Source organism: Felis catus, chromosome X (assembly GCF_018350175.1).
Source record: "Felis catus isolate Fca126 chromosome X, F.catus_Fca126_mat1.0, whole genome shotgun sequence".
NCBI classification, from domain to species: Eukaryota; Metazoa; Chordata; class Mammalia; order Carnivora; family Felidae; genus Felis; species Felis catus.
Genome location: NC_058386.1, coordinates 1,716,814 through 1,740,667, shown reverse-complemented (window position 1 = coordinate 1,740,667; position 23,854 = coordinate 1,716,814). Strand labels below are relative to the sequence as shown.

Below are 23,854 nucleotides of genomic sequence, written 5' to 3'. Positions count from 1 at the left end.
TCTGAAAGTCAAATCTTCTGCACGTCATTTAGTGTTTTAAGGTTTATTTTCGATAGTGCTTTCTTTGCGACCATAAAACTGAGACTGGACACTTTCCTTCAACTGGTGTCCTGTCAGATGTCCCTCAGGCACTTGGTAAGGAGGGCTCGCCACGTAAGAGTAATTAAGACTTTCATTAGACTCGACTTGGGCCTCGATATTAATTTTGGAATCACTAATATTTTATAAGAGTCACTGTGCCCACCCAGAACCTGGTATATTTCCATTCGTGAAAGTCTTCTTGTATGAGTCAGGTGTCTTCGATGTGGTCACCTACTTTCTGAACATATTTCTATATATTGATAATGGGTATTGGAGCTACTATGAATAGTAGCCTATCACCCACTGTATCTTGAAACGGGTTATTTTTAACATAAAGAGAAAGTATTACTTTTGGTGTGCATTTTTAACAGAGAAACACTGTCACGTATTTATGTATGTACATGTATATGAGAGTATATACATATATATATAAGCATAATAAACTAAATATACTATTACACTAATTCTATACTAGGAGTATACTATATAATGATCTCAATGTCTCTTTTAATGTTTATTTATTTGTGAGACAGAGAGAGACAGAGTGTGAGCAGGGGAGGGGCAGAGCACAGAATCCGAAGCAGGTTCCAGGCTCTGAGCTGTCAGCACAGAGCCCAACGAGGGGCTCGAACTCATGAAATGTAAGACCACGATCTGAGCCGAAGTCGGACGTTAACCGACTGAGCCACCCAGGTGCCCCTCAATATCTTATATGTTATCTTAATGCCTATATTATTATATATTATTGCTATAGTACTTATTAATTTAGCATGCTATTAATAATATAATATACTGATGATCCATGCATTTGTTGTATTATATAGTACAGCATATACAATTACTAATGATCTATGTACATGTTATATCATCACATTTTATGTTATATATTATATATGTGAAGTATATATTTAAGTTGATGTTGGACATCATGTATTTTCATGGTTACTCCCTAATTCATGATTTTTTTTGTTATATTTTTGAGAAAGCGAGCACAAGTGGGGCAGGGGCAGAGAGAGGGAGCCAGAGGATCCCAGATGGGCTCTGTGCAGACAGCAGAGAGCTCACGAACCATGAGATCATGACCAGAGCCGAAACCAAGAGTCGGACTCATAACTGACTGAACCACCCAGACGCCATTTACGCTTTAAATGAGCATGTTGTGACTTGTCCTGAGATGTGTGTGTGCGTATGACTTTCTCAGACAATTGTGTCCTCTCCTGGGCTCCTGCCGCCCTGCCCAACCCATAACCCACTCCCAGCCATCACCACTGCTCTGCACGCAGGGCCAGCCAAGCCTCTCCTCCTGCTCGCCTGTCCCATCCGTCCGCCTCACCTTGGACTCTCACCGTCCCCTCCCGTTCTCCATGAACCTGCTCTGAGCTACTGAATTCTCTGGGACTCATTTCGGATGCCTTACTAACTAGGTGCCAACCAGAGGACTTCCCCTGGGTCGAGTAGGGGATGTTATTTGCATTGAAAGCCTCTAGGCAGGTTTGAGGAAGCAGGAAGCCAGATGGGGTGGGGGTGGGGAGTTTCTGGAGCTTTCCAAACACCTGTGAAGTGGCAGGTGGTGTAGGGCAGGAAGTTATATGGAGGGAGATGAGGAAACATGGCTAGGTTCTTCTAATGCATCCTGTAAGCCCTCAGACTCCTACAGGCGGAAACCAAGAAAGCCTAACAAAGAAAACATTGTAACACGGAGATCAGAGATTTTTGGGATTTGGGGTTTTGATATACTTTCCAGGATGGGTATGTTGGAGAAAAATAAGCTTTTTTTAATACTATTTCTGAAATGACATATGGAAACGTGATTATTTATCCTGAAGACTCAGGTCTGCCTGGACAGACAGCATATACACGGCCCGTGAGTACCCACGCTTAGATATTTCGAACACTTTGTATTGATTTACAATATTAAAGCAAATCGAATTTGTTTTTGTTCTTTTTTTTGTTTCTACTGACCCCATCCTCAGTTGGAGTTAGTTTCAGACACACACACACACACACACACACACACACGCATACGTATCCCTGCATAAACACAAACCTGTGTGTCTGTATTTCTTTCAATACTATTTCTATTTCTAATAATGTTTCAATCATTTCTGTATTTTGAAGACTGTGAATTGACAAGCTTGATTTCCAAGGCGTCTCTCTCTCTGTTCCCCGAAATCCATTTCGTGCTGCCCACTGGGGAGGCCAGCCTGGCGTGCGTTTCTGTGTTTCCCCAGAGGAAACCCTGAACCTGATGTGCCAACTAATACACGTGTGACAGAAACACCGGGACTCGCACTGACGGGGAAGCACTGAGCATGCTTTTGTGGGAAGTTTGTTGAGGGCTGGCACCTGTGGCATCATTGAGGCTGGGCGGGGGGCCGCATGAGGCTGTCCTCGACTATCAAAGCCCAGACTTCCCGTGTCCCTACGTCCTGTGCCACTTACCCACCATGAAGTCCATCTCCTGAACGTTGTCCCCATACAAGCCGTGCTTGCTGGTGCCGATGAACTCGGTGGTCGTGGGAAGCGGCACGTGGACGTGCAGAAAGGAGAACACAAGAAGGAACGGTCCCTCACGGTGCCTGAGGACACATCAATGACGCGGCTCGCGAGTTTGCAAAGTCCAGGAAAGGGAACCACAGTTAGCGAGACCGTCCCTCCTCTGCCTGCCCTAAGAGAGGGGATGCATGCACCAGGTGGCATTGTGGCTGCGCTGGGCTCCAGCATCCCCCAGCGTCCGGACCGCCCCCGGGGACACGTGCGGGACGGCTGCAGTCCTCAGTGACTCCGCCTGACACAGCCCCACGCTTTCCCAGGGCTGACGAAATCTGCAGGCCAGAGTCACATCCAACAGACCCAAGGGATGCCAACTCTTTCACAACCCACGAGCAAGCACGGACAGAGACATCTTGGCAAGCTGTCCCCACACCTTTGGCCCTTCCTGTCAGGACAGAGAAGACAAGGCTGACCTACTTCGAGCCCTGACGATCCTCCGGGAAGGCAGGTCCTCAGCTAAACAGGGCAGTGCACGACTCAAATGCCAGTCTTTGGGAAATTTCTCCTCTGACGACATGTCATGAGGGGAAATAATGAAATCATCATCATCATCATCATAAAGTTGCACTGTGGTGAGCTGGGCAGAATGGCTGGCGTCCCTCCAAAAGTGATGCCCATCTGGAAGCTCGGAATGTCATGGCATTGCCAATGGAGTCTTTGGGGATGTAATTAGTGGAGATGAGGTCATCCCGGGGTAGGGTGGGGCCAGAATGCAAGAACAGGTGTCCTTCAAAGAAACGGATGGTTCGCAGATATGGAAACGCACACAGGGGAAGGAGGCTTTGGGAAATCAGAGGTAGAGGTCGGGGTCATGGAGGGACACGCCAAGGAACACCCAGCACCGACAGCAGCCACCAGAAGCTAGAGGACTCCAGGAACGATGCTCCCCTCACGACATTCGCAGGGAGCACAGCCCAGCTGACACCTTCCTTTGGGACTTTTCCAGCGTCCACAGCTCACAGAGAGTACGTTTCTGCTGTTTCAAGCCCTTCCGTTTCTGGTACTTTGTCCTTGGAGCCCAAGGAAGCTGCTATATGTGCTAGTGAAGAATGAGATTATACAGATGCCGCCTTGCATGGCCAAAGGGAATCTGTAGATGCAATTAGGTTCAGGATCCTGAGACAGTGGGTGGATAATCCTGGATTATCTGGGTGTGGACCCAATGCAATTACAAGGTTCCTTGTGAGAGGGAGGCAATAAGGACAAAATCAGACAAGCACGATGTGGGTAGGAGGTAACAGAAGCAGAGATGCAGGGAGAGAGCTATAAGCCAAGGAAAGTCTGCAGTCTCTCCAACCTGGAACAAAGAACACTCTTCCCTAAAGCCTCCCAGAATGAGCTCGTCCACCCAAAGCCTTGATTTCAGTGCCATAAGATGAGTTTGGGGTTCCTGACCTCCAGAACCATCGAATAACAAATCTGTGACGCTCTGAGCCACCCCCACTTGCGGAAATGTGTTCCAGCAGCCAGAGGAAACTCACACACTGAGAATCCAGATAAAAGTGATCTCTAGCAATCTCGAATCTATGCCACCTGTTCACGGCCGCATCGCTAGTCAACAGAATGGCTTCCGAATCTTCGGGTCCCCATTCCCCTTCGACATGGTGCCATGATAGATCGTGTAGACCTTCTGAAACTCAGCACAGGTTTTGGTGACGGAAGTCCATTTCCACACCCCAGCATTTGTTCCTGATGTACTAATGTAAATGGTAAGCAACACCATGAGTGGAACAGAATCGCTCATCTTGAGCTCTCAGTGTGACGGACCCACCTTGCAACCTGTCAGTGTGTCCCTCTGTGCATCTATGCCTCTGCACATGTGGAAGTTACCAGGGAATGAGGCGTTTGCCCTGATGAAACCAGCCATTGCATTGCATCTACAAGGCAAAGACGGTTTGATCTCTCCTCTCTGAGAGTATAAATTTGTTTTGTGTCCTCTTGGCCTATGGGGTAAGGGCAAAGCTAGCCACACATGGCCCAAGATCCTTCATATCACCAATCAACTCTACAGGGCAGTCAAACACACCAGCTTACAGATCCCTACCCTGTGATGACCTCATCTTCACAAATCACATCTCCAAAGACCCGATTCCAAAGTAACATCAGATCTGGGCTTCCAGATGGATGTGAAGTTTCTAGGGGATTCCATTTCACACTAGCCTAATCCAACTCACCATGGCACAACTGCTTTTTTCATTCATTTTTTTCCCTTTCTTTGCGTTTCCATATCTCATCGCAGCCGAAGTTTCTCAGAGTGGCATTTGCGTCCTGTGTGTCCCTGCTTAGCCGAGGACCTATCTTCCTTCTGCTTCAGCTTTATTTGGGAATGCCTGGCCCCTTGTTGATCTTGTTCTTGCTTACCTTTCAGGATTTAGTTAACATGTTTTCTCAAGTATGGTTCCCTGACATCTTGGAAGGTTCCTACAGTTTGGACTGATAGCACCCGGAACTAATGCCCATTACCCTATTTCTTATCATGGGCTTGTACATCTAATGTCATCGCTAAATGTGTACTTGTCCTTGAAGCCCAGACCCCAGGATGTGATCAGTAAAGACAAAAGGTGAGCAAAAAAATGTGTTCACAGCCTTTTTCTAAAAAAAGATCCATCAGCTAGATGTTTCTAAATGTGGCTCCCTTGCAAACTTTCCAGTGATTATGTTCGGGATGCATAGGACTTTCTAACGATCACCACTGCCCTAAGTTGAATAAAATCCCTATGTATCACATGCGCAGCAATAAGCCCTCTGATTTTAACCTCTCAAAAAGTTTTTTTCCTTAACAGGAAAAAAAAATGCAATGGCCAACTTACTCTACTATCTGTTTCCTGGCAAATACATTTCCCATTGTACATTAATATACAAACAATATGCATTGCAAATTAATAAGCCAGTTTTGTAAGTCTCAGTCTAGTGTGAGTCTACCTGCTTGGTCTGACCAAATCTGAATTTCTAGGCCAACAGAGATATTGTGATTTTAATAAGAGGAACTCAAATGAGATACCACCTCCTCAGGCACTTCCTGAAGAGTCCATGTGAACTCCAAAACACGCACTATTGTATTGTCTAGCCCTAACTAGCAATATTCCATTTCTTAAGTCAACATTGTTCAAACCATCACCTTTTATTTTTAAAAAACACTCATTCTCTTATGGTTTTTAAAAGACTCCTGTCTTATCCAAATGGCCAACAGGCACATGAAAAGATGCTCAATGTCAATCCTCATCAGGGAAATACAAATCAAAACCACACTGAGATATCACCTCATGCCAGTCACAGGGGCTAAAATGAGGAAATCAGGAGACTATAGATGCTGGCGAGGATGTGGAGAAACAGGAACCCTCTTGCACTGTTGGTGGGAATGCAAACTGGTGCAGCCACTCTGGAAAACTGTGCAGGTTCCTCAAAAAATTAAACAGTGTGGAGGTTCCTCAAAAAATTAAAAACAGATCTACCCTATGACCCAGCAATAGCACTGCTAGGAATTTATCCAAGGAATACAGGAGAGCTGATGCATAGGGGCACTTGTACCCCAATGTTTATAGCAGCACTCTCAACAATAGCCAAATTATGGAAAGAGCCTAAATGTCCATCAACTGATGAATGGATAAAGAAATTGTGGTTTATATACACAATGGAATACTATGTGCCAATGAGAAATGAAATATCGCCTTTTGTAGCAATGTGGATGCAACTGGAGAGTGTTGTGCTAAGTGAAATAAGTCAGTCAGAGAAAGACAGATACCATATGTTTTCACTCTTATGTGGATCCTGAGAAAATTAACAGAAGACCATGGGGGAGGGGAAGGAGAAAAAAAAAGTTAGAGAGGGAGGGGGCCAAACCATAAGAGACTGAGAACAAACTGAGGGTTGATGGGGGGGTGGGGGAGAGGGAAAGTGGGTGATGGGCATTGAGGGGGGCACCTGTTGGGATGAGCACTGGGTGTTGTAAGGAAACCAACTTGACAATAAATTTCATGTTAAAAAATATATATATATATGTATATATATGTTTTAAAAAGACTCCTGTCTTTAAAATACTCATTGTTAAATCCATTAAAATACATGGATTTTGAAAGAAAATGACCTTTACCTTTCCATAAATGAAGTCGCCTCCCTCACCATGATGGAGCCAGCGCGCTCTGCCTTCATCGGCTGTTCAGTGATCTCGTGCTCGCGCATGAGGAGGCAATCCCAGTACAGAGGGGATTTGTAACTGGAGAACCAAAAGTAGCCCAGCAAAAAAATAAAAAGAATCATGGAGAAGATGAAGGACCAGGGAAGACAGATCAAGCGACTCAGCTTCCCCAAGGCAGCCGTGAGTGCAGCAACGGCGACCAGCTGAATGCAGAGCCAGACTTTGCCCCCGATGGCTAATTCCGTGTCACGCGAGGGATCCGGCCAGCAAGGTTCAAACAGAGTGAATGGCATGCCATAGAAGTAATCAAACCCATAATTATATGGGTGATGGCAGTGGTCATGTCGGGAATCACAGTTTAAGCCTTCGTGCCATTTGCCTGAAATGACAAACAGACAAATAATGCATAATATGCACACACGCTACCAACACTGTGTGACTTCTTTACTGCACAAAAATCTGTGTCAAGACCTGGTTGTGAGCGACCAAACAGGATGAAAATTAAAGGGAGGAAAACACACTTGTGAGTTTGCAGCAAGGATGTGAACTGGGCAGTTTCTCATTCACAGGAAGAAAAAAGTCGTAGCCACAAAGATGAAGACATGAGAGAGTCAGTGTAGACTATAGATGATGGATAGACAGGTGAGTAGGTAAGTAGATAAATAGATATTAGATGATGAGATACATATGATATAAGATGGATAGATGGATACATGAGTGGCAGATGAATGGATAGATGTATGGGTGGATGGATGGATGGACGGACGATGGATAGATAGATATGATGGATGGATGGATAGATAGATAGATAGATAGATAGATAGATAGATATGAAGGATGGATGGATGGATAGATGGATGGATGGTTGGATGAATGGATGGATGGATGGACAATGGATAGATTAGATCGAAAGGTAGATAGATAGATACATAGATAGATAGATAGATAGATAGATAGATAGATATGATGGATAGATAGATAGATGATAGATAGATAGATATGATGGATAGATAGATAGATAGATAGATAGATAGATGATAGATATGATGGATAGATAGATAGATAGATAGGATGGATAGATAGATAGATAGATGATAGATAGATAGATAGATAGATAGATAGATATGATAGATAGATAGATAGATGATAGATAGATAGATATGATGGATAGATAGATATTATGGATGGATAGATATGATGGATGAATGGATGGATGGATGGATGGATGGATGGATATGATGGATGGATAGATGGATGGATGGATGGATGGATGGATACACATATAGATAGATACGATGGGTAGATAGATGATAGATATGATGGATGGATGGATATGATGGATGGATAGATGGATGCATGGTTGGACGATGGATAGATTAAATAGATAGATAGATAGATAGATGTAAATTATAGCCATAAATATAAATGATAGAGGTAAGATAAATGATACATGATGAATAGATGGTGGGTGGGTGGAGATAGTACATAGATAATGATAAATACAAATAAAATCATGGCAAACAGATGGGTAATGTATATATGCATACATAGGTGGATAGATAGATAGATGATAGATGAGTGGATGTGTGGGTGGGTGGATGGATGGACACATAGGTAACAGATAGATATAGAGAATAGATAGTTGGATAGATAGATAGAATGATAGATAGATAGATAGATAGATAGATAGATGACAGATAGTTAGTAGTTGTAGATAAATGATGGAGAATGGACCAGGCATGCATGAATAGATGGTTGGATAGATGGCTGGCTGGAAATCCCAGAGTCTCCCACTAAACTTCACTGAACTTTATTTGATAAAACCTGCCACACGTTTTCAATGGTAACAGAAAGATCCATGTTTGTCCTGTTAACATGAGGACTATAACAGAATCTGATCATGTGCATCCACTAAACCGTTAATGGTTCCCCCCATGGAGTTAGGGCCTCATGAAGGATGCACAGATTCACATCTCAGAGCACCTGAGGGACTAAGCACATGAGAACCAGGACTACTGGCCCAGGCTTTTTTGTCCTGCACCTCCATGAAGACTGTTTTCTCTGATCAATGTCAAGTTGGTTACAAAAGTCAATTTAAAATAGCATGTTAGGGGCGCCTGGGTGGCTCAGTCAGTTAAGCGTCTGACTTTGGATCAGGTCATGATCTCACAGTTTGTGAGTTCGAGTCCCACGTCGGGCTCTGTGCTGACACCTCAGAGCCTGGAGCCTGCTTCCGATTCTGTGTCTCCTCCTTTCTCTGCCTCTCCCCTGCTCATGCTCTGTCTCTTTCTGTCTCTCAATAATAAATAAGAAGACAAGACAAGACACGACAAGACAAGAAAATAGCATGTTATTCTGGAGATACCCAGGTGGTTCAGTCAGTTAAGCGTCCAACTCTTGGCTTAAGTCATGATCTTACCGTCACTGACAGCACAGAGCCTACTTGGGATTCTCTCTCTCTCCCTCTTTCTCTGCCCCTCTCCCCTGCTCTCTCTCTCTCTCACTCTCTCTCTCTCTCTCTTTCTCTCTCAAAATAAATAAATAAATAAACTTTAAACTAGGATGTTATTCTCAAGCAAATTGAAACCCAGGCTCTCAAATAAAGACAGTAGGCGTAGCTGCACTTGATTGGGGTGACAGATACAGGGTGTTGACATTTCTCAAAAGTCAGTTTTTAGATATTTTTTTTCTATTTGGGTGATGGTTATAGGGCCTAGAGTTTTTACGGAGTCATTAGGTGACACTCTATGAGAAGTTAATGATGCGTAAAGCTATTTGTGTGTTCTTGAGAGAGCTTGTCACATTTCACAAGTGATGTGTGGTGAATGGGATCACGTATTCCAGAGTCTGCAGAGAATAATGTAGAAATCACAGTATCGTACAGAGTTCTATGCAAAGACGAAGAACACAGGATTATACAGAAGCACGTGGGGTGGCCATCTGGCAAGGACTGGGGGTCTGGTGGGAAGCGGTCTTCCGTCACGCCTGAATTCTGTCTGAAAAGAGTGAACGGGCGTCGTTTAGGAAGAAGTGTGTGTGTTGGCCAGGGGGCATTAGGGCAGATGGTCCCAGGTCAACAAAGCATGATGAAGAATTCTGGAGGACACAGGGAACACGTTTCCTTGGGAAAGACCGTATGATAGATTAAGTCTATCGATAGAGTCGATATCACACGGAGGGCCTTCTCTGCCACAGCCAAGATGCATGCTCCTTTGGAAACAAAGGGTTTCCAAGAAAACCACATCGAGCATAGAACGACACAGATTGTTCCTTTGTGTAAACGAGGCATGCCCGTGGTCGCTTCTTACCTATCAATGCCGTACTATACCCTTGCCTCTTCAGTAAGGCTGCAAATGTTGTCTCATTGCGAGGGAGTCCAGCAGGAGCTCCGAGCGTGGAGATCACACGGCTCACTCTGTTAGAAACCATTCCTAGACGGGATGGGAAAAGAAAAGCAAAAAGCAGAAGGCACGCACAGTGAGTAAGTCCCCGTGAGATGGAGAGGAGAGGGAGTCACGGGCAGTTCAGGAGCTGGAAGACGCACACATGACGAAAGAGGATGAACAAAACCATCACGTGGGCGAGGAAAATCACGTCCCGCGGACAGAACTCACACCGGGCCCCATGACGCACGCCTTTACCCGCTTGCACGCACACGCACGACACTACCAGATACGCACAAGCACACCACTCAAATAACACTCTACACGTAGCCTCTTGCGAATTTACAACAGGACAGGGTGTCATTTCAGTAGACACGCGTGACTGAACCACTAACACAGGCCTACTCTTGGCAGGGGGATCATTGTGTCGGGAAAAGAGCCAAAAAATGAAATCACGAAAACATGAAATCCTACAATGTGTGTGTGTGTGTGTGTGTGTGTGTGTGTGTGTGTGTGTTTCTGATAATAAGTTTTGTTTTTTTTTTAATTTTTTTTTTCAACATTTATTTATTTTTGGGACAGAGAGAGACAGAGCATGAACGGGGGAGGGGCAGAGAGAGAGGGAGACACAGAATCGGAAACAGGCTCCAGGTTCCGAGCCATCAGCCCAGAGCCCGACGTGGGGCTCGAACTCACGGACCGCGAGATCGTGACCTGGCTGAAGTCGGACGCTTAACCGACTGCGCCACCCAGGCGCCCCTCTGATAATAAGTTTTAGTATTTGTAGAAAAGACGAATAAGCCAAATGTCTGTGAAAAACCTGACACTGGGGCATCCGGGACAAGTGGACATCTAGGTTTTGAACTTCTCCGAATTTACATAAAGTGAGCAGCACAGAAGAAAAAAGAGAGTCAAATCACATAGAAGTTTACTACAAGAAGAAAAAAAGAATAAAGAGTTTAACGTTCACTGGACCTGATGCGCCCTAGCACCCGCTAAGCCAGATATCATCAACCTCAAAAGATCTGAAAATGAGTCAAACATGTGTCTGGGCAAGTACACAACAGAACTTTTCGTAAGAGCCTAAAGCCAGAAACAATCCAATGGTTAGTCAATCAAGGGACAGATAAGCAAAGCCTATTGCATCCATACAATGGTTGAAATGGGTGCTGAACGTTTGAGACATTGTGCTAGGACATCCTCATGACAGCCCGGATTAGCGTAGGCGTGTTCTGCACGTTAAGTCCTTCTGAGACACCTTCTCGTTCTTGCCCTGGGATGGAAAGTGCTGCCTACGCCCGATTGCAGGCCACCGAGGAGAAACATTCAACTCTAGGTGAATAGACATAACTCAGCCACGCAGGGTGGGCTTGAGTTGACTAGGAGAGCAGCGCTTTCCACACAGACGTCCGCAGCTGTGTGTGCATGGACGTGTGTCTGCCCTTTTTGGGGCAAACTTTTCGAAACGACCTAGTCGCCTACTCACTTCCTCGTGGCTTAACATGTTCACAGAGAGTAGCAGAGGTGCGTCCATCTACACACCTGATCGGATGGGGTATCTTCCCGTGAGGAAGGCGGCCCGGCTTGGGGTGCACATTGACGCTGCGGAGATGTGGTGTTTCAGTTGTACGCCTTCCCTTGCTAAGCGGTCGATGTTAGGAGTCCTGGAAAGAGAGACAGAGGGGAATTGCAGAGGGGACAAGAGGGGACAGAGAGAGAGAGAGAGAGAGACAGAAACCAACAGCTCTGTTTGCTGTGATTCCCTGAGCTCAGAATCAGAGAAAAAGTAACTGCACACAGCGCCTAATTTCCTGGTTTCTGCCCGCATCGTGGAGAAAATACAGCTGAGGTTTTAGGCAGTGGCTGTGTATTGCACAGTCGATATAATTTGGTTCTGCAATGTGGTATCTACTGCATATATTCAATGAGTACATTTAATGGCTCTGCCTTTTAAGATATATGCAAAATTGGGGCGCCCGGGTGGCTCAGTCAGTTGAGCATCTGACTTCAGCTCAGGTCATGATCTCACAGGTTCATGGGTTCAAGCCCTGCATCGGAGCCTCTGCTGACAGCTCAGAGCCTGGAGCTGGCTTTGGATTCTGTGTCTCTCTCTGCCTCTCTCTCTCTCTCTCTCTCTCTCTCTCTCAAAAATAAATAAACATTGGGGCGCCTGGGTGGCGCAGTCGGTTAAGCGTCCGACTTCAGCCAGGTCACGATCTCGCGGTCCGGGAGTTCGAGCCCCGCGTCGGGCTCTGGGCTGATGGCTCGGAGCCTGGAGCCTGTTTCCGATTCTGTGTCTCCCTCTCTCTCTGCCCCTCCCCCGTTCATGCTCTGTCTCTCTCTGTCCCAAAAATAAATAAAAAAACGTTGAAAAAAAAATTTAAAAATAAATAAACATTAAAATTTCTTTAAAATAAAATATATGTAAAAAAAAAAGTCTGTGTTTATGGGCTGATGAATTAAGGCTAATGACTTACAGACCTTAGTTATGCCTAGCTACTAATAGACCCAACGACAAGTTCAATGCACAGGTTCTATAGACAGACGTCTTTGCTCCAGACAAAGTTTGCAACCTCTGCCTCATGATTCCCTAGAAAGGTGTGTGGAGGTTGCAGAAAATCAGACAGACTGTACAGAAGAGAGACAGCCCCCTGGCTGGAAGCCAATAAAATGTAATGAGACCTGGCTTTCTTCATAAGAGAGAAGATGGGACAACGTGGAATTGTTGAATTCCACGTATAGACTTCACACGTCTTGCCCTGATGCACTCCTAAGCCTACGTGTTTTGTTTTGTTGCCTACCACAAAGCTCTGAGTCTATTTCATGTACATTTTTTTTCCTTCAGAATGCCCATTCTTACAATACAAGCACCTCACCGTAAAAGGTCTGTTGGCTTCCAGAACTAGGAAGAGGGCAATGTCCAGTCCCGCCGAGAAAAAGTATGCGTCAAAATCGTCGCTCATCATAAAAGTGCATATCGCAGAGGGCTCATGACATGGTAGGTAACTACTCTAAATGCCTTGCATATGTGAGCCCACACCTGTACACTGCTCACCTGCACGCTTGACGGAAAGAAAGATAAGAAAGACACACAGAAGTCAAGTGACTTGTGCCAGTTTTCAGAACCAGTAAGTGCAGAATCAAGATTCAAGTCCAGACGGTCCTGATTTTAATGTTATTGGCTTCTTTTAAAGGCAAATTCCATCCCATGAGTTTGGTTTTCCACATGATGTAGTCATAAAGCGTTATCAACCTCCCAAGCCTAGACAACAAGTGAAATAGCACAAGTGAAATAACTCGAAGCCATACCTCATCGTGTCATTGCCAAAGCAGCCCAAGTCACCGATCCCAAGATCGTCCACTATCATCAGGACAATATTCGGCTTGTCCTCATGCACCTCCTGGGCCCCACGTGGGCTTAGGAGTAAACACGTCCAAGACAGAGCGATGGCGAGGATCCTGAGAAGGGACAGTGGATTTTACAAGGATGGCTTCAAGAGCTCCTTCCCATTACCGCGCCCCCGTGAATGCAGCAGGGCTCACGGGAGACCAGGCAATCTCCCGAGGAACAGGCGAGCCTCGAGAATGTCTCCTCCCAAGCATTGACTGCCACTGTCAAATGGGGCCCGCAACGCGCAAAGAGAGGCTCCCCTGGGTTTCCTGCTCACACACACAAAATGCTCCTCCAGGACATGAAGTCTGAAATCATTTACTTGAAGACAAAGCATTGCTTATGTCAGGGGCAGTAAAACTCCTGAGATCACAACCCTGGAAGAAGGAGCCCGCCGACTTTCCTTTGCACTGGAATTCAAACGCGGGTGGGCACAGAGTTTTGCTGAACGGACATTTGGTTGGAGGGAAGGAAAACAGCAAGCCAAACAAAGAGAAACCAACCCCAGGGCAAAGGAGAAGGGAGAACATGGTTGAAGACCTGAATGGTGGAAAAGGAGCACCCTGGAATCCAAAGACGAGTTTAGTCTGCTTCACAATTTTGCTCAGTCCCCAACAAAATCCCCGTTTTCCCGGAGAAATATATAATACTCTTCCCACCAGGTCCCTACTCAGTTAGCAGGTAATGAATATTGGGTGTTTGAACTATTAGTTGTATCATCTCCGTCTGGTTTTTATTCATGTCTGAAGACCCACCTCAAAGATTTCCTCTGGGAGGGAGGAGACAAAGGGTCATTAACCTTCCTCTGCTCCCAGAACCTTTGTATAAACATTTGGAAACAACACTAGCCATATTGAGTTGCTTTTCTCGCATCCTGTTTTGACATCATTTCACCTATTTTGTCTTAGACTTACTGAATCCAGAACATCAGTGTAGACATCTATGGCCAACCCTACCCAGGAACGGCTGTCACCTAAAAATAATAGAACCTATAAATCTCGGGAATCCACAGATGTCCCCAGAGTGTCCATTAGATTCAACACACTTGCACAACAGCAACTTGCCTCACCTGAGCTTCATGATACAGTGCCGAGTGGCTTCCTATTATTTTCTTTGGCCAGAGGAAAAATGTGCTGAAAAACATAAACATGTGTTATTGCCACACTCATTACATGAGTCCCCATTATGAAACCCTCATGAGATTACAAAGCCATTATTTCCACTTCCAACATTTCAAACTGGTTTTCCAAATCTATCAAGATATGACCTTTCCACCGTTAATGACCTACTGCTCATAGTTTATTTTTAAGGAGCTCCTCCTTAGGTGCCAAGTCCCGGGTCTACCTCCTTTCTGCCTCTTGAGACAATTGGCTTAGTCTCTAAAGCTTTACTAAAACACGTCTGGATGGCAGTAGAGTCTTGAGGAGCAGCTGAACACAAGGGCTTATGCTCAGAACATCTAGGTGGGATGAATTTGGGTCCCCTGAAGAGAGGTAATTACTTCAGTGAAGCTACTACTTTGGTTTTGTGTCAGCACAAATTCATATGACTCTACGGTAACCTATGGATAGCTAATCCTTGCATATAAAGAGGGTGGGAGCTATATTAAGCACATGATACAACAGCGAAATATATTGCAGTGAAAGAAAACAGATACCCATCTCCCATATGCAAGCTATTACTCCAATTTGTACTTAAAATAATATGGAGAACATAATAAGAACCACCTCCTTTATCAATCTGTCTTGCCCCTAGCGAGATGCCACCAGAGACCACAGAGAACGAGCCCTTGGCTAAGAAATGGAAAGGAAGCAGGGAGAACGGAGAGAAGGTGACTCAAACAAACACTGGTTTGGAATCAACCTTTCAATGCCTAAGCTGGTCCATTGGGTTCTAGAGGAGAGTCAGCCAAAGGGGTGTCCAAAATCCCACCTCTGCCCATGATGACAGAAACTAAGCGAGAAGTGAGAAGTGTCCCCCACGTGCAGCCTCACAAAGCTTCCTTGACTCACCGGTCCACAGTGTGGTCTACCTGATGTCTGGGACAAAACAAGAAGGAGGTCTTGAAGAACACTTGGTTCTCCTCAGCAGCCGCCTGGAGTCTTTAGCTGAACGTCAGCCTCCTCTTACCACCTGTCCCTGTGATGGGGAGGCCGGTCCACGCTCTGCCCACCCAGGTGGTTCAGATTTGTGAGACACAAATGAGGCAACCTGATTTGCCTCCCTGATTTGCATCTCCTGATACAAGTCCAGGGAAGGGAGGGGGGAAATTACAGTCAGTGAAACACTTGCAGCCTTCCTTGAAGTAACTGAGTGTTCTTATCTGTGACTAGCACCAAAATGATTCATCAAGACGAAAAAGGCCAGCCCTCCTCCAGAAGAGTCATTGTTTGATCCTGTCCGTTGGATTCTGATGACTTCAGGAACTCTGGCATTGCCTCGGGGCGATCTGTGAACCCAACTAACGGAGAGAAAATACGTCTCCCTGACCCCCAGGCTTATTTCTGAATTCTGTTTGGCAAGGTAAAGTTTGGGGAGTAATCTGGGGGCTCGTGGACCTACTATTTGTCAACATCGCCATTACGCACTAACTGAAGCAGAGTGAAACAGCCACTCTTCCACATGATGGACAGATCTGGGTGTGTAAGAACCAAGGCATTGTCATCCTACCCCTGAAGAAAACATCATGAACACCCAGTTAAACAAACCAGAGCAGTTTGCCTGGGGATTAGCTACACAGATTGTCATCATAGAGCCCTGTTTGACCAGAACATAGTGCGTGTGTGTGTGTGTGTGTGTGTGTGTGTGTGTGTTTCAGATGGGATATTTTATTCAAGGTGCTACCGCGTGACTCCATCAACTGTAGATACCAGATCCTGGACCGTCAGACCCAACATGCAGATTATCCCCAGGGCGCCTTTGTTCCCTGGGGAACTCTGCATTGGAATTGTCTAAAAAGACCAAAAATCATGTGTTCAGAAGTTCTGAACCCATTCTCCAGAATGCGTACCACAGAGGGCATACCAATATACCATGTGGCACTTGGCTACTATCCTTGAGACACATACATGAATCTTTTCTTAATGTTTATTCAATTTTGAAAGATAAAGAGAGACAGAACGTGAGCAGTGGAGAGGCAGCTCCAGGCTCTGAGCTGTCAGCACAAAGCCTGATGTGGGGCTCGAACTCCTGGAACGCAAGATCATGACCCGAGCGGAACTGAGATACTTAACTGACTGAGCCTCCCGAGTCCCTCTTGAGACATACATGAATCTTAAGATATAAGCCCTAACAGGACACTTGAACATGATGTTGAGTAGAGGCAACCATTCATGATCCTGTTGGGTGTAGTGTCCCTGCCCACGTCCCTTGATAATTTGGGGTGTCTCCCTAAAAAGGGGTCAGCATCATCATGCTTCAAGACGATCAGGTGGGGAAGTTTCCGCAAACCATCCCAAGTGACGCATAACCAGATCTAGACATGAAACATGCGTCAGCCAGATAACCGATGATTAATTAGTGAGGCGAGCAAAGTCCATGAGAACACAAGAGTTCCGCTCCTCTCTGATGTGGACCATAGTCTGGGCCAAACCAAGCAAACAAGCACAAACCCTCCTCTGCCTTTCTGACATAACAACGTTGCCTATCAATATCCAGTTTCAGGGAAGCCTTAACACGCACATCATGTTTGCAATAAACAACACACTCAGAATAACCCTGTATGGAAAGTAACGAGACTCCCCCCACCGATGTTGGAGACCTAGTGGTTGCACCTTTGAGCAAAACTACATTCGTGCGATGAAATTTTAGCAGATGCCAGCGAAGCATTTGATATCTACGGTACACATCGGCATTATAAAGCTGAGTGGCATGCCTTGTTGCTCAACAGAGACTCTTGAATTCCAGAACAGGAGGGAAACGTAGAAGTGACAAGGTGGGATAAAAGATCACACAGGAACAGCTGAATGCATCCTCGGTTGAAATGAGGACACAGATGAGAACATGGAAGGAATTCTACCCGGGATGCTGAGGAGTTGGAGGGATCTTGGAAAGGTAAGTCTTGGACTGAAGGTGCCTTTCAGGCAGGTGAGAAGGTGCGGGCTTGCTCGGAGAAATGCACACAGGACAGGAGAAAATCATAAATTAGAAATCGTAAAAACGCTGGGAACTTAGCCATCGCCACCCAGCACTTGGATCCTGGCACACCCCAAAGGACACCTGCTCCGTGATTTACGCCCCAGATAAAGAAGCAACTTGCTGTGTTTGGAAGAAACACGTTTGAAAAGCAGCCAACATCAATCATAAAGAAAATGTGACAATGCAGATACATCGGCTGGCTCCCTCAAAGCCACTGTAGGAAACCATTTGCGTCTCTAGTGGTCCTGGAGAAGTGTGTTCGATTCCTCCCCAGTGGCACAAGGGACCCCGCGGACAGGCTGAAGCACCGTGGGCCACGGCAGCGATATTTGTGAGGCTGAGTCCTGGCTTCGGGACCCGACAGCCAGCTGGGGCAAAGAAGTCTCCTCCCGGGATAGACTTGGAGAACAACACGCCCGTGTTAGCACGGCACACAGAGGCGTGCGTCCCGCAGCCACTACCCTTGACGTCAGCCCCGTCCACGCAGGCTCTCGGGGGTGGGGGGGGAGACACTAAACGGATTGCTCTATAACACACGGGGTGAAATCCCAAGCTCATAGGATTGCGGATTTAGCAAGTAGATGCCCAGCCCGCTGTGAATGTCCACGAAACGAGCCATGTTCATTTTCGTGCAACATGTCCCAGACACTGCATGGGTAAGCTCACATGGGGAAAAGGACGTGTTGCTTATCTGGAATCCAAATCTAATCCCATGCCAAGCAACCCCATAGACAGTGAGCTACGGCTCTGAGAGCAGATCAATTTGAAGGCTTCGCAGATCACCAGTGTGAAACTCGTTAATGTAATACCTGACCTCAGCGGTCAAAGTCATCATCAGACCACTTGACACAACTCATAAACATCCACCACTAAAAAAAAAAACAAGTCCCTTGGGGCACCTGGATAGCTCAGTCGGTTAAGCATCCGACTCTTGATCTCAGCGCAGATCTTGACCTCAGAGTCATGACTTCAAGGTCCGTGACCAGCGTGGAGCATTCTTGAAAAAATGTCTCAGTAGGGGCGCCTGGGTGGCTCAGTCGGTTAAGCGTCCGACTTCAGCCAGGTCACGATCTCGTGGTCTGTGAGTTCGAGCCCCGCGTCGGGCTCTGGGCTGATGGCTCAGAGCCTGGAGCCTGTTTCCGATTCTGTGTCTCCCTCTCTCTCTGCCCCTCCCCCATTCATGCTCTGTCTCTCTCTGTCCCAAAAATAAATAAACGTTGAAAAAAAAAATTTTTTTTTTAAAAAGGGACCATGTGTGTGTGTATAAGGATGTATCTATGCTTCCGGATACCTGGGTGTGTGAGTGCATATGTGTGTGCATATGTGTGTGGGCATGGATGTGTTTTCGTGTGTCCCTTTGTGGTGCACATGAGCGTTGTGTCTCTGTGTGCCTCTGATACCACACTCTGGTGTTGGGAGTTCTGCCCAATGAACATAAGAACCACAAGAAGGAAAGGATGAGGTCTTATTGTTGTTTATAAAAGAAACAACACGTGGAAGGCACAGTCAATGGTTTGGATGGCGAATTCCCTCACAGCTCCCGTCCCCTCCAATGGGACACGTGTACGTCCCGCGGGGAGGAGGCTGTGAGGCAGGACAGCGGGATGGTCCACACGCTCAGGAGGCATCCAAACCCCTCGGGGGAACAGCCCAACAGGGTCCTCACTTTCCAAGAATCCAACCCCTCTCCACGCCTCTAACAAGGCAGACCCGATCTGGTCCAACACACCCCAAAGACACCTAAACCGTTCCCCTTGCCCGCACCCAGTAATCCCACCAAAAAAGAGACGCCCAAAGCTTAGATACAAGGAAAGTAACTTGACCCTGGAAAAGATTCCAAAACACAGACGTCCTTCTAAAAATTCAGAATACGCCAACAAAATGATCAGAAGGGACACATCCTGGTCATTCGTCTGCTTGTTTTCAGCTTCAAGTGTAGAGAATAAACAAATCGAGGGGACATTTAATTGAAATATGCTTTGGTCTTATTAGGGAGCAGTGGACCCACAAGTCTGGAAGCTCACAGATATAGACACAGGCAGTGTGCAACTTTCCTGGGGCTCCTGCAACAACTAACCACAAACTTGGTGGCTAAGAACAACACACATTCATTCTGTTCCTGTTCTGGAGACCAGAAGTCTGAGATCCAGGTGGGGCAGAGGGCTGGTTCCCCCCGGAGGCTCCGGGGGACAGGCTGTTCTGTGTCTGTGTCCCAGCTTCTGGGGCCTGCGGGCGATCCTGGGCGTCCCTTGGCGTGTCCCACCTCTGCCTCCATGTCTACACGGCCTTCTTCCCACGTGTCTGTCTATGTCTGAATTTCTCCGTGTTTATACGGGCACCAGGCATATGGGGGTCATGTCCCAGCTGGGTCCAGGATGACCTCACCTTAACAGAGCTGATGATACCTGCACCAACATTTGTTCCAAAGAAGGTCACGTTCTTATCCAAGGTTCTGGGCAATTAGGGCTTCAGCATGTGATTCAGGCATGAGGGACACCATTCAACCCACAAGACGCCCTCAACCCTCAACCTCAACACACACATACACGCACGCACACACACACACACACACACACACACAGACACACACCTCCTGTTCACCTAGCTCGTCTCTGATGGCCACCCCAGGACGTCCCTCCTGTCTATCCACAGGCTGTGATTCACTGTCCTATCACCTCCAGAAGGTCTCTTCTCTCATTGGCTCACTGCACGCACCCCTGCCTGGCAAACCCTACTCTGGGAAGCCACTTCTGATGACCCGTTGCGCCCCATTCGAATGTCAGGTGCGTGACAGTCAGGAAAGGCTTTGCCACCTGCCTTCTGCAGTCATAGCACCCGGAGGACCTTCACCAAGCCCAGGTTCCCAGCTCACCACTTCAAGACGGAACCGTGAAGCCAGGTCCTGTTTTATGCCTTGACTCACTTGACTCCCCTGTGTATTTACAAGAAAACAGAGTCCCATTAAAATGTTGCAGTTCAGGGGCGCCTGGGTGGCGCAGTCGGTTGAGCGTCCGACTTCAGCCAGGTCACGATCTCGCGGTCTGTGAGTTCGAGCCCCGCGTCAGGCTCTGGGCTGATGGCTCGGAGCCTGGAGCCTGCTTCCGATTCTGTGTCTCCCTCTCTCTCTGCCCCTCCCCCATTCATGCTCTCTCTCTCTCTGTCCCAAAAATAAATAAAAGTTGAAAAAAAAAAAAAAAAATTTAAAAAAAAAAAAAAAAAAAAAAAAAATGTTGCAGTTCACGCGAGCAAACAAGGCTGTCCAGCAGGGATCACCAAACCTAACGTGGTCCCGAGTGCTGTAGGGACAGGAGCTCGGGAAACGCTTTTGTAGGGCAGACGCAGCTGGGAGGTTATCTGATCCCCTCTACGGCATTTGGGGAAACATAGTTGGCTGGCTGATCGTTGTTGGTTCTTCTCAAATTTCTCTTCCTCTGGTTCAGAAGCATTCGCAGGTTACGGTTTGCTCTGCACACTGTTACGGCATCAGACCCACCTTATTTCAAGGCAGTTTTTTTTAATGTTTATTTATTTTTGAAAGAGAGAGCGAGCAGAGGAGGGGCAGAGAGAGAGGGAGCCACAGAATGCGAAGCGGGCTCCAGAGCCCGACCCGCACACCACGCATCTCTTTTCTTGCGCCACATGTTCGAACTTTGGTTTTTTTTTTTAGTTTCAGACCAGCCATCAGCCTGCTAAGACCAGGTATGCAGGCAAATCAGACCGGGACCTCAGAGCTTCCTAGTGCAAAACATCACTGCTCCCTGAAAGCCTGACGGGGGTTCTCTGTGGCCGCAGAGACACTCTGACGTGTCCAGAGTTCTGTCCAGCTACTGTCAGTAACCTTCCCATTTGTTGAAAGCCATGGGTGGGTTCAAGGCACGCGTGTCAGAGGCTCTGAGTCCCGAGGGGTTTCCGGAATTTTCTGGAAGAAGATTTTTGCATGTAAACCACGGGGCGGGGTGCGAAGTTAGGCGTGCAATTTCTCGTTTTGGACTGCAGTGGGTTCCTCTGTAGTTCCTTTTCTTACGACAGGTGTCTGTCTCACCCGTCCCGGTTGCTCAGATATCCTGACAACACGGTCGGGATCGGGTCTCAAGCTTTCTTCCCCCCCGGCATGTCTCTCGAGCCCTGAATCAATACCGGGTTGAATCCTATCAAACCACTGTGCGTGTAGGTCATAAGCTGCCACGCCGTGACAATGTCATGTGGTTCAACCCAGCAGGCTCAGCCCCTGCCCCCGCGGACACCTAGGCGAGTCACAGACTCGGAGAAGGACGATCACTGGGACACGCTGGGCGGCTGGCATCGTGCTGACCCAGCCGTACCTGTGCAGGCAGAGGCAAAGATCCCACAACTGTGAAGTGAGGGGGGCGGGCGTGTCGTTTCTGGGAGAGCCAGCAAAGAATACATACAAATCTCGAATTTTACCAGCTTCCCACTCCATTCTCCTTCCTACGTCTTTCTTATTTTGTTTTTACGATGACAGAGAGGGGCAATACATGTGATGCACAAGACGGGTACCACAGGCTCAGCATGAATCACCACCCACCCCAAGGGTGCTGTAAGATTCAGACTTATGCCTGTCGAGAAACACTTAGCCAGACAGAAGACGGAAAGCGTTCGCAGAGACTACAATGGCGTGAGAGGTGGCCAAAGGGCCATCGACTGCCGGCATGTGCTTCGCAGAGCACGGAAGGCAGGCAGGGACCGCCCTCAGTCGCCCAGGAAGGTTTCTCTGGTCTTAGTTGAGGAAGTCAGAATTCCTACAGCCAGGGCACAGGTACTCACATGCGTCAGGGTCCGGACGTGGGCAGGAGATAGTCTCACACGTAAGGCAGTTTGGGCAGTAATGCAGTCCACGGCTCATTAGAGGCACCCAAATCCGTGGCTGAGGGCTCACGGTCGTTTCTGGAACCGCTGAATGTCCGTTTTTGCTGCGGAAATGACCTTTCGCTGTCCTGCTGGTAAGGACGTACATTCCCGTGCTCATCAGCTGACAGCTCAGAAGTTGTCGTGAAAGAGCCACCCAAGGGGGCCTCACCCATGCACCCTCCCCTGGGATCTAAGTCACAGCTGATCTCCTGACACCACATAGCCCCACACCATTTCGGGGAGAGCAAGTTCTGGCAGCCGCCTCACCCTTGGGCAAGGATTTGCCGAGTTTCAGGCAAGCGCTTCTTAACTAGGGCAGCTCGCCTTCAAGCCTTTCTCACACACGGTCGTCCTTTTGTGTTTTTCGCTTTAAATCAACAACCGATTGAGGGGCGCCTGGGTGGCTCCGTCGGTTAAGCATCTGACTTCGGCTCTCTGGTCATGATCTCAGCGTTCGTGAGTTCAACCCCTGCATCAGGCTCTGTGCTGACAGCTCGCAGCCTGGAGCCCGCTTTGGATTCTGTCTCTCTCTCTCTCTCTGCCTCTCCCCTGCTCCTGTTCTGTCTCTCAAAAAGGATCCCTGAAAATATTCTTGGAGTTCTTCCTACGCATTAAAAAAAAAATGATTCTAAATTATCTTTAGTATGAGGCGGGGGTAGGAAGGAAACACAGGTATGCAGAACACAAACACAGCTCTCATTCAGGACCTGGGTTCCCTGGCTTGGTTTGTTTCTTTTTTTTTTTTTTTTTTCTTTTTTTCAACGTTTATTTATTTTTGGGACAGAGAGAGACAGAGCATGAATGGGGGAGGGGCAGAGAGAGAGAGGGAGACACAGAATCGGAAACAGGCTCCAGGCTCTGAGCTGTCAGCCCAGAGCCTGACGCGGGGCTCGAACTCACGGACCGCGAGATCGTGACCTGGCTGAAGTCGGACGCTCAACCAACTGCGCCACCCAGGCGCCCCAATGGCTTGGTTTGTTTCTAAGAATGTGTGCTTTTGTTTTGTTGTTACTCCTTAGAGCGTTTTTCTACAGTAGGTTGTGATTCTGACCTGTTTTCTTTGAATGGCAAAGCTCCATAAATATGTGTCGACAAGTGAGGAAAATTACACTGGAGTCTTGAGTGGGACATTTAGGGCTATATTTAACGAATATATACATATATTCTTTATATATGCTATATTATACTATATTATCTTACACTATACTGTACTATGGTATATTATACTATACCATAGTATAGTATGGTATATTCCATTATATTATATTATATTATATTATATTATATTATATTACATTTTATTAT

General features: G+C 46.9%; 1 protein-coding gene across 2 annotated transcripts in view; it reads right to left on the bottom strand.

The window, feature by feature from the left end:
- The window catches only part of ARSF (arylsulfatase F), a 31,247-nt gene extending 8,580 nt beyond the window's left edge, over positions 1–22,667 (bottom strand). The window contains exons 1-7 of one of the 2 annotated variants that reach the window (XM_019823520.3): positions 22,466–22,667; positions 14,613–14,676; positions 13,462–13,611; positions 11,695–11,816; positions 10,078–10,200; positions 6,725–7,148; positions 2,524–2,660 (exon numbers count right to left, since the gene is read on the bottom strand). In XM_019823520.3, coding sequence (XP_019679079.3) covers positions 2,524–2,660; positions 6,725–7,148; positions 10,078–10,200; positions 11,695–11,816; positions 13,462–13,611; positions 14,613–14,623 — 967 coding nt within the window. In that variant the 5' untranslated portion in view covers positions 14,624–14,676; positions 22,466–22,667. Of the gene's footprint in view, positions 1–2,523; positions 2,661–6,724; positions 7,149–10,077; positions 10,201–11,694; positions 11,817–13,461; positions 13,612–14,612; positions 14,677–15,555; positions 15,713–22,465 lie in introns of those variants that run through there. The other variant, XM_004000249.4, reaches the window with a different exon arrangement.
- Positions 22,668–23,854: the final 1,187 nt, after the last annotated feature.